Source organism: Heterodontus francisci, chromosome 8 (assembly GCF_036365525.1).
Source record: "Heterodontus francisci isolate sHetFra1 chromosome 8, sHetFra1.hap1, whole genome shotgun sequence".
Lineage (NCBI taxonomy): Eukaryota > Metazoa > Chordata > Chondrichthyes > Heterodontiformes > Heterodontidae > Heterodontus > Heterodontus francisci.
Window position 1 is genome coordinate 131,011,520 of NC_090378.1, and position 10,937 is coordinate 131,022,456.

At 48.5% G+C, this 10,937-nt stretch overlaps 1 protein-coding gene across 4 annotated transcripts in view; it reads right to left on the reverse strand.

Moving 5' to 3' along the window:
* Positions 1-9,312, reverse strand: part of cop1 (COP1 E3 ubiquitin ligase) — a 173,041-nt gene extending 163,729 nt beyond the window's left edge. For 2 of the 4 annotated variants that reach the window (XM_068038008.1, XM_068038007.1), the window contains exons 1-2: positions 9,209-9,312; positions 293-563 (exon numbers count right to left, since the gene is read on the reverse strand). In XM_068038008.1, the coding sequence (XP_067894109.1) occupies positions 293-483 (191 nt within the window). In that variant the 5' untranslated portion in view covers positions 484-563; positions 9,209-9,312. Of the gene's footprint in view, positions 1-292; positions 564-9,208 lie in introns of those variants that run through there. The other 2 variants (XM_068038006.1, XM_068038009.1) reach the window with 2 other exon arrangements.
* Between the last annotated feature and the right edge of the window lie 1,625 nt (positions 9,313-10,937).

The window sequence follows — 10,937 nt, forward strand, 5'->3', positions numbered from 1 at the left end:
TCCTCTCTCTCTCTCTCCTTCTCCCTCCTCCTCTTCTCTACCCCCCTCTCTCTCTCTCTCCTTCTCCCTCCTCCTCTTCTCTACCCCCCTCTCTCTCTCTCTCCTTCTCCCCCCTCCTCTTCTCTACCCCCCTCTCTCTCTCTCTCCTTCTCCCCCCTCCTCTTCTCTACCCCCCTATCTCTCCTTCTCCCCCCTCCTCTTCTCTACCCCCTCTCTCTCTCCTTCTCCCCCCTCCTCTTCTCTACCCCCCTCTCTCTCTCCTTCTCCCCCCCTCTCTCTCTACCTCACTCACCACACGAAGTCGCTGGTCTTGTCCTCATACGAGTTCACCAGGCCGTTGAGAAGCGGCCTCTTCCTGCCGCCGCTCCCAGCTGCGGCCGCTCTGCCGGGCCCGCGACTGCTGCCGGGAGTAGGAGCGGAGGCGGTTCCAGGCTGCGGGCCGGGTCCGGATCCTGGGCTCGGGCTGTGCCGGTTACTCGCCATCGCCTCGGACAGCCTCACAGCAAAGGCCTCAGCGCAGGAACACCACTATCCGGCAGTGACGTCTTTCCACCCACTGCATCCTGGGCACAGCAAAGGAAAGCGGAAGATGTAACCAGAGGGCGGGGCCTGGACTCGGGGGGGGAAGGTCTCCGGGGTCAGGCCCGAGTCTGACAGGGGGCGGGGCCAGGACTGCGGGGCGGGACTGGGAGAGTCGGGGGTGGGGCCTGGACTCGGTGGGGGGGAAGGTCTCCGGGGTCAGGCCCGAGTCTGACAGGGGGCGGGGCCAGGACTGCGGGGCGGGACTGGGAGAGTCGGGGGCGGGGCCTGGACTCGGTGAGGGGGAAGGTCTCCGGGGGCAGACCCGAGTCTGATAGGGGGCGGGGCCAGGACTGCGGGGCGGGACTGGGAGAGTCGGGGGTGGGGCCTGGACTCGGTGGGGGGGTAGGTCTCCGGGGTCAGGCCCGAGTCTGACAGGGGGCGGGGCCAGGACTGCGGGGCGGGACTGGGAGAGTCGGGGGCGGGGCCTGGACTCGGTGGGGGGGAAGGTCTCCGGGGGCAGACCCGAGTCTGACAGGGGGCGGGGCCAGGACTGCGGGGCGGGACTGGGAGAGTCGGGGGCGGGGCCTGGACTCGGTGGTGCGGGTTAGGTGTCCGTGGTCAGGTCCGAGTCTGACAGGGGGCGGGGCCAGGACTGCGGGGCGGGACTGGGAGAGTCGGGGGAGGGGCCTGGACTCGGTGGGGGGGAAGGTCTCCGGGGTCAGGCCCGAGTCTGACAGGGGGCGGGGCCAGGACTGCGGGGCGGGACTGGGAGAGTCGGGGGAGGGGCCTGGACTCGGTGGGGGGGAAGGTCTCCGGGGTCAGGTCCGAGTCTGACAGGGGGCGGGGCCAGGACTGCGGGGCGGGACTGGGAGAGTCGGGGGCGGGGCCTGGACTCGGTGGGGGGGAAGGTCTCCGGGGTCAGGCCCGAGTCTGACAGGGGGCGGGGCCAGGACTGCGGGGCGGGACTGGGAGAGTCGGGGGCGGGGCCTGGACTCGGTGGGGGGGGAAGGTCTCCGGGGTCAGGTCCGAGTCTGACAGGGGGCGGGGCCAGGACTGCGGGGCGGGACTGGGAGAGTCAGGGGTGGGGCCAGGTAACAGTGGGCGGGGACAGGAGCGAGAGGGGGCGGGCTGAGTGTTTCAGGGGCGGGGACTGTCAGTGGGCTCAGGTCAGAGATGGGGTAGACGGTAATGTTGGCTCAAATTAAAATTAAAACCCGACCCGGGCCGAAAATAACAAACATATTACTGAAACAAGAAAAAAAATTGTAGATTAAAACGAAAACAATACCAAATAAAACAAAAACAAGAAATGCTGGATTCACTCAGCAGGTCTGGCAGCATCTGTGGAAAGAGAAGCAGAGTTAACGTTTCAGGTCAGTGACCCTTCTTCGGAACTGACAAATATTAGAAAAGTCACAGATTATAAGCAAGTGAGGTGGGGGTGGGGCAAGAGATAACAAAGGAGGTGTAGATTGGACAAGGCCACATAGCTGACCAAAAGGTCACGGAGCAAAGGCAAACAATATGTTAATGGTATGTTGAAAGACAAAGCATTAGTACAGATTAGGTGTTAATACACTGAATATTGAACAGCAGCAAGTGCAAACCTGAAGAAAAACAACCTGAAAAAAACAGTGGGTAAGCAAACTGAACAAACTAAGATGAAATGAAATAAATGCAAAAAAAGATTGTAAAAAATGTAAAAAAGAATGTAAAAAACAAGGAAGAAAAAATAACTAAAAATGAAAGTAAAATGGGGGGCTGTCATGCTCTGAAATTATTGAACTCAATGTTCAGTCCGGCAGGCTGTCGTGTGCCTAATCGGGAGATGAGATGCTGTTCCTCGAGCTTGCGTTGATGTTCACTGGAACACTGCAGCAATCCCAGGACAGAAATATGAGCATGAGAGCACGGGGGAGTGTTGAAATGGCAAGCAACCGGAAGCTCGGGGTCCTGCTTGCGGACTGAGCGGAGATGTTCCGCAAAGCGGTCACCCAGTCTGCGCTTGGTCTCCCCAATGTAGAGGAGACCACACTGTGAGCAGCGAATACAGTATACTACATTGAAAGAAGTACAAGTAAATCGCTGCTTCACCTGAAAGGAGTGTTTGGGGCCTAGGATAGTGAGGAGAGAGGAGGTAAATGGGCAGGTATTACACCTCCTGCGATTGCAGGGGAAGGTGCCCTGGGACGGGGACAAGGTGGTGGGGGTAATGGAGGAGTGGACCAGGGTGTCGCGGAGGGAACGATCCCTTCGGTATGCTGACAGGGGAAGGGAGGGGAAGATGCGACTGGTAGTGGCATCACGCTGGAGGTGGCAAAAATGGCGGAGGATGATCCTTTGGATATGGAGGCTGGTGGGTTGAAAAGTGAGGACAAGGGGAACCCTGTCACGGTTCTGGGAGGGAGGGGAAAGGGTGAGGGTAGAGGTGCAGGGAATGGGTCGGACTCGGTTGAGGGCCCTGTCAACCACAGTGGGGGGAAATCCTCGGTTGAGGAAAAAGGTCATATCAGAAGCACCGTCATGGAAGGTAGCATCATCAGAGCAGATGCGTCGGAGACGGAGAAACTTCTTCCTGGAACAGAGGCCCAACCAGTCCCCATCCACCACCACCCTCCTCCGCCTGGCTGAACTTGTTCTCATATTGAACAACTTCTCCTTCAACTCCACGCACTTCCTTCAAGTAAAAGGTGTCGCTATGGGTACCCGCATGGGTCCCAGTTATGCCTGTCTTTTTGTGGGATATGTCGAGCATTCTTTGTTCCAGTCCCACTCAGGCCCCCTCCCCCAACTCTTTTTCCGGTACATTGATGACTGTATCAGTGCCGTTTCCTGCTCCCGCCCCGAACTAGAAAACTTTATCAACTTTGCTTCCAATTTCCACCCTTCTCTCACCTTTACATGGTCCATCTCTGACACTTCCCTTCCCTTCCTCGACTTCTCTGTCTCTATCTCTGGGGATAGGTTGTCTACCAATATCCATTATAAGCCCACCGACTCCCACAGCTACCTCGACTACACTTCTTCACACCCTACCTCCTGTAAGGACTCCATTCTATTCTCCCAGTTTCTCCGTCTCCGACGCATCTGCTCTGATGATGCTACCTTCCATGACGGTGCTTCTGATATGACCTCCTTTTTCCTCAACCGAGGATTTCCCCCCACTGTGGTTGACAGGGCCCTCAACCGAGTCCGAAACCGCTTTGCTGAACACCTCTGCTCAGTGCGAAAGCAAGACCCCGAGCTTCCGGTTGCTTGCTGTTTCAGCACTCCCCCCTGCTCTCATGCTCACATCTCTGTCCTGGGATTGCTGCAACGTTCCAGTGAACATCAACGCAAGCTCGAGGAACAGCATCTCATCTACCGATTAGGCACACTACAGCCTGCCGGACTGAACATTGAGTTCAATAATTTCAGAGCGTGACAGCCCCCCATTTTACTTTCATTTTTAGTTATTGTTTCTTCCTTTTTTTTACAATCTTTTTTTGCATTTATTTCATTTCATCTTAGTTTGTTCAGTTTGCTTACTCACTGTTTTTTTCAGGTTTTTTTTCAGGTTTGCACTTGCTGCTGTTCAATATTCAGTGTATTTACACCTAATCTGTACTAATGCTTTGTCTTTCAACATACCATTAACATATTGTTTGCCTTTGCTCCGTGACCTTTTGGTCAGCTATGTGGCCTGGTCCAATCTAGACCTCCTTTGTTATCTCTTGCCCCACCCCCACCTCACTTGCTTATAATCTGTGACTTTTCTAATATTTGTCAGTTCCGAAGAAGGGTCACTGACCCGAAACGTTAACTCTGCTTCTCTTTCCACAGATGCTGCCAGACCTGCTGAGTGATTCCAGCATTTCTTGTTTTTGTTTCAGATTTCCAGCATCCGCAGTATTTTGCTTTTACCAAACAAAACAGTCCAGCCCGACCCGACCCGACCCGACCCGAGCCCGAATGCTGTGCACAGACTGCAGACCCGACCCAAACCCAACACATGTTGTGTGGTTTGGTCAGGTTCGGGTCCGGTAGCCAGGCTTTAGTATGCGGGGAGCGGGGCATCTCTGTCCTTAATCCCAGTGTTTTACAGCAAAGAATGAGACCATTTGGCCTATCGTGCTCTTTGGGAGAGTATTCCAATGAATCCTGCTCCTCTTGCTCTTTCGCCATAACCATGGAAATATTTCCCCATCAAATATTTATTCAATTCCTTTTTGAAAGTTACTATTGAATTTGTTTTGATCAGCCTTTAAGGCAGCGCATTACGGATCACAACAACCCTTGCTTCGTAAAAAAACTTTTTCCACATGCCGCCTCTGCCTATTTTGTTAATATGCTTCCTCTGGTTACCATTCTGCTACTGGAAACTTTCTCCTTATTTACTCTATCAGAATTCTTCATAATTTTGAAAACATTTCTCAAATCTCTCCATTCACCTTCTCTGCTCTAAAGAGAACAACCCCATCCTCTCCCATCTCTTCATATAACTGAAGTTCCTAATCTGTGGATCCAGAACTGAACACATCCAGCTGTGTACTAACCAGTGTTTTATATAGGTTTAGCATAACGTCCTTGTTTTATCACTCTCTTCCTCAACTAATAAAGCTCAGGATTCTAAATGCTTTTTAAACAGCCTTCTCAGATTTCTGTACGTTCACCTCAGGTCTCTCTGTTCCTGCACCCCCTTTAAAATAGAATTATTTAGTTTACATTGCCTATCCTCAATCTTCCTACAAAATTTATCACTTCACACTTCCTTGCGTTAAATTTCATCTGTCATGTGTCTGTCTATGTCCTCCTGAAGTTTGTTACTATCACCCTCATTGTTTACTACTTTTCTGAGTTTGGTATCATCAGCAAATGTTGAATTGATATCCTGTATACATTAATACACATCACAAAGGTCCTAATATCAACCCTTGCGGAAAATTATTGTATGCTTCGTTGTCTGTGAACAACCACGAACTGCTCTCTGCTTTCTGTGTCTTAGCCAATTTTGTATCCATTCAGCCACTGTCCCTTAAATCCCCATGGGCTTTAATTTTGCTAACAAGTCTATGATGAGGTACTTTGTCAAACACTTCGTGACAGTCCATAGACACATCAATCACACAGCAACGCCCACATTATTTTATCAAAGAACTCAATCAAATTAGTCAAAACCAATTCGTGTTGACTTTCATTTATTTTGACTTTCATTTATTAGCCCATACTTTTCCAAATGCTAATTAATATTATCCCAGATTATCATCTCTAAAACATTCCCAAGCACTGACATTAGTTTAAAATAAAATAAAACAGCTATTCACAATATATGTTAATGATTTAGATGAGGGAACTAAATGTAATATCTCCAAATTTGCAGACGACACAAAACTGGGTGGCAGGGTGTGTCGTGAGGAGGATGCAGAGAGGCTTCAGGGTGATTTGGACAAGTTGAGTGAGTGGGCAAATGCACGGCAGATGTAGTATAATGTGGATAAATGTGAGGTTATCCACTTTCGTAGCAAAAACAGGAAGGCAGATTATTATCTGAACGGCTATAAACTGAGAGAGGGGAATATGCAGCGAGACCTGGGTGTTCTCGTACACGAGTCGCTGAAGGTAAGCATGCAGGTGCAACAGGTGGTAAAAAAAGCAAATGGTATGTTGGCCTTCATAGCAAGAGGATTCGAGTACAGGAGCAGGGATGTCTTGCTGCAATTATACAGGGCCTTGGTGAGGTCACACCTGGAATATTGTGTGCACTTTTGGTCTCCTTATCTGAGAAAGGATTTATTTATTTTATTTATTTAGAAATGCAGCACTGAAACAGGCCCTTCGGCCCAGTGAGTCTGTGCCGACCATCAACCACCCATTTATACTAATCCTCATTGATCCCATATTCCTACCACATCCCCACCTTCCCTCAATTCCCCTCCCACCTACCTATACTAGGGGCAATTTACAATGGCCAATTTGGACACCCACATCTCTTGTTCGAGATGGTCATTGCCTGGCACTTGTGTGGCACGAATGTTACTTTCCACTTATCAGCTCACGCCTGGATGTTGTCCAGGTCTTGCTGCATTTCTACACGGACTGCTTCAGTATCTGAGGAGCCATGAATGGTGCTGAACATTGTGCAATCATCAGCGAACATCCCCACTTCTGACCTTAAGATGGAGGGAAGGTCATTGATGGAGCAGCTGAAGATGGTTGGGCCTAGGACACTACCCTGAGGAACTCCTGCAGGGGCTGAGATGATTGATCTCCAACAACCACAACCATCTTCCTTTGTGCTGGGTATGACTCCAACCAGTGGAGAGTTTTCCCCCTGATTCCCATTGACTCCAGTTTTGCTAGGGCTCCTTAATGCAATATTCGGTCAAATGCTGCCTTGATGTCAAGGGCAATCACTCTCACCTCACCTCTGGAGTTCAGCTCTTTTGCCCATGTTTGGACCAATGCTGTAATGAGATCAGGAGCTGAGTGACTCTGGCGGAACCAAAAACTGAGCATCAGTTATTACTGAAAAAGTGTCGCTTGATAGCACTGTTGATACTATTGATGATCCCTTCCATCACTTTACTGATGACTGATGGGGCGGTAATTGGCATGGTTGGATTAGTCCATTTTTTGTGTAATCTCTACAGGAATACATCTGCTCTTTACTCAAACCATTTCCTCACTGACGGTCTCCCCTTGCTCAATTACTGGTTTGCATGCCAATTTTTGATTCTAATCCACCTGGGCAAGACATATACCATTCTGACTTGGAAATATGTCATCGTCTCTGGGTCAAAATCCTGGAACTCCCTATTTAACAACACTATGGCTGCACCTTCAGCACACAGTTGGCAGCAGCAGACGAAGGTGGCCTATCAGCACCTTAAGGATGGACAATAAGTGCTGGACTTGCCCGCGACACCCACATCTCATGAACAAATAAAACAAAATGCATTTCATCTTGTCTTTTTCCAAAACTATTCTAAACCTGAATTATGGGGTCTCTGTTTTGCACAATATCATAGTCCCAACCTGTGCCTGCAACCCCAATTACAACTCTCCATGCATTTACATACATGCACTCCAAACCCATCTTAGACTTCTTCACATTTGCTCCCTGTCTCATCCCTCCTCTTTCTGAACTATTCTTTACTTTAGTGCTATTTGTGTCACTCAGTCCTCTGTGCACCTTGTTTCTCCTCTCTAATGTCTTGTCAAATTAGTTTAAACTGTGCCCCACAGTTCCTGCTTTTTCTTTTGTTTTTGTTTTCTTTTGTTTGATGGGGGACAGTGTAGAGGGTGCTTTACTCTGTATCTAACCCCTGTACTGTACTTGTCCTGGGGAGTGTTTGATGGGGGACAGTGTAGAGGGTGCTTTACTCTGTATCTAACCCCTGTACTGTACTTGTCCTGGGGAGTGTTTGATGGGGGACAGTGTAGAGGGTGCTTTACTCTGTATCTAACCCCTGTACTGTACTTGTCCTGGGGAGTGTTTGATGGGGGACAGTGTAGAGGGTGCTTTACTCTGTATCTAACCCCTGTACTGTACTTGTCCTGGGGAGTGTTTGATGGGGGACAGTGTAGAGGGAGCTTTACTCTGTATCTAACCCCGTTTTTTTTTCCAAGGTGGCCTTTATACCCCAGGCCCCTTTTATATATTTTATGTCGAGGGGGCCTTTATTCCTCAGGCCCCCTTTATATACATACTTATATTTTTAAAATAACTTTATTAAAAACAGAAATAAACAAAAACTCGAATTAAAATGCCATTTTTGGCGTCGACAATGCACTCCAGTCCCTGCGGTTCCTGCTGGGGCACTGGTCCCAGTTCAGTTAAGGTGCAATCCACCCACCTTGAACAGGTCTCAAAGTATGAGAAATCTCAAGCCCTCTCCCTCATGTACCATTTCTCCAGCCACAAGTTAACCTGCTTATCCTTAACTCACTAGAATGTGACTCTGGAAGTAATCCACAGATTAGCACCTTTCAGTTACTACTTTTTGACTTCCTCCCTAGTTCCTGAAACTCTGACTGCAGGACCTCAACCCTTTTTCTTCCTATGCCATTGGTTGCCACATGGATCACGACTCTGTCTGTTCCCCTTCCCCCCTCAAAATCTCTGCACCTTTTTTCACACTGCCAGCAAGGAGGTAACATATCATGCGAGACTCACGTCAGTGGTTGCCGGAATACCTGTATATCGCCTGACTACCAAATCCCCTATGACCACCCATTTCTACACTCTCGCAATGTGTCGTCACCATCGCCAGTATTCACCACTGGTTTGACAGTGCCATACCCCTGAAGGATTCCTAAATTGGCAGTCTCTTTCTTCCCTGACAGATGGGCACCCACTTACTATTCTCCTGAACTCTCTGTACTAGCTTGGTGGTCACCTGTTGCAATGTGTGCTCCAGGAAATGCTCAGCCATCCATATGCCCTGTAATGACTCCAGCCACTCAAGCTCAGAAACCCTGAATTTGAGTTAGTGCAAATGGAGGCACTTCCAGCTCATGCGGTCATCCAGGAGATGAATGCATCCTGGAGTTCCCACATAGCACAGGAATTGTAGGCAACAGGTCTCAGCTATCCCATCATTTTGCTTAAAAAAATCCTTTTAGATCAAATTAATTACTCTGATTATTTATAAATTTATCTTTGCTCCATGGTTTAAAGTCTCCTTCCCCCACTGTACAACATTACCATTCACACCAAATTCCTGTTGCCAATCTGTTCAGTAGATGTTCCCAGCTCTGTGCAGACAGCTTTGTGTGTTTGGAAAATATCCCTGAAATATTACCTTTTCGAAACATTGTAGTCACATCTAGAACTTGAGGAAATAAAATGGACAACAATATTAGCAAACAATGATGTAGAACAGCAATGCAAAACATTTAACTGAAAATGAACAAACTAAAGACTAATAAAAACAAACCATGGATTAATAAAGACATAATGGAAAAACTGAGGGTAAGGAAAGTGACATACACTGAGTACATGGAGAGCAGAGGGGAGCAGGACAAGGAAGAAACAAAGAGATTAGGAGAAAAGCCAAAAAAAATGCAAAGAGGAACTGTGAAAGTAAATTATCAAGAAAGATAAAACAGCAAAATGTGAAAACAGACACATCAGACTGAATTAAAAACAAGAAATGCTGGAACTACTCAGCAGGTCTGGCAACATCAGACTGAATTTTGTGATGGTGAGAGGGCCCTCAAGTGCCAGGCCTAAAATGCGGAGTAAGCCAGCCTTGGCCTTTTCGTGACCCCGCCCATCCACTGCACCCCCACCCCCCCTCCCCCCACAATCCCCACCTCCCCCCCCCCCCCCTACCCGCCCCCGAGTGATTCTCCAGTGTTTTCAAGGCGAAGTTTCCAGTGCCAGGATCTCCGTCCGTTTAAAATCAGTGACATTTTACTCTGGTTTTGTACAGTAAGCATGATATTTTCAAAGACCTTTTGCCTGTGTAGTAGCTCTGGGATGAGGTTTGTGAAGATGAAAATTGAGAGGGAGGAGGTACTAAAAAGGCTGGCTATACTTAGGGTAGATAGGTCCAGATGGCTTGCATACCAGGTTGCTAAAGGAAGTGGGGATGGAGATAATGGAAGGGCTTTCCATAATCTTCCAATCTTCCCTGGATACGGGGCAGGTGTCAGAGGATTGGAGTGGCAAATGCGACATCCTTATTCAAGGAAGGGTGTAAGGACAGTCCCAGCAACTACAGACCAGTTTTAACATCAGTGGTGGGTAAGGTTTTAGAAACAATGATCAGGGGAAAAAATCAACAGGCACTTGGAGAGGTTTGAGTTAATTAAGGAGAGCTAGCATGGATTTGTAAAAGGCAGATCATGCATCATGCTTAATTAATCTAATTGAATTTGTTGATGCAGTAACAGTGGCGCAGTGGTTAGCACCGCAGCCTCACAGCTCCAGCGACCCGGGTTCAATTCTGGGTACTGCCTGTGTGGAGTTAGCAAGTTCTCCCTGTGTCTGCGTGGGTTTCCTCCGGGTGCTCCGGTTTCCTCCCACATGCCAAAGACTTGCAGGTTGATAGGTAAATTGGCCATTATAAATTGCCCCTAGTATAGGTAGGTGGTAGGGAAATATAGGGACAGGTGGGGATGTGGTAGGAATATGGGATTAGTGTAGGATTAGTATAAATGGGTGGTTGATGGTCGGCACAGACTCGGTGGAATCGAAGGGCCTGTTTCAGTGCTGTATCTCTAAAAACTAAAACTAAGAAGGTTGATGAAGGGAATATGGTGAATGTTGTTTACATGGATTTTAAGAAAAAATTTGAAAAGGTACCACATAAAAGGCTGTTTAACAAAATAGGAGGGTCAGTGTCCAATTTAATAAAAAATTAGCTTAAGGACAGAAAACAGTGAATCATAATATATGGTTGTTTTTCAGACTGGAGGATGGTAGACAG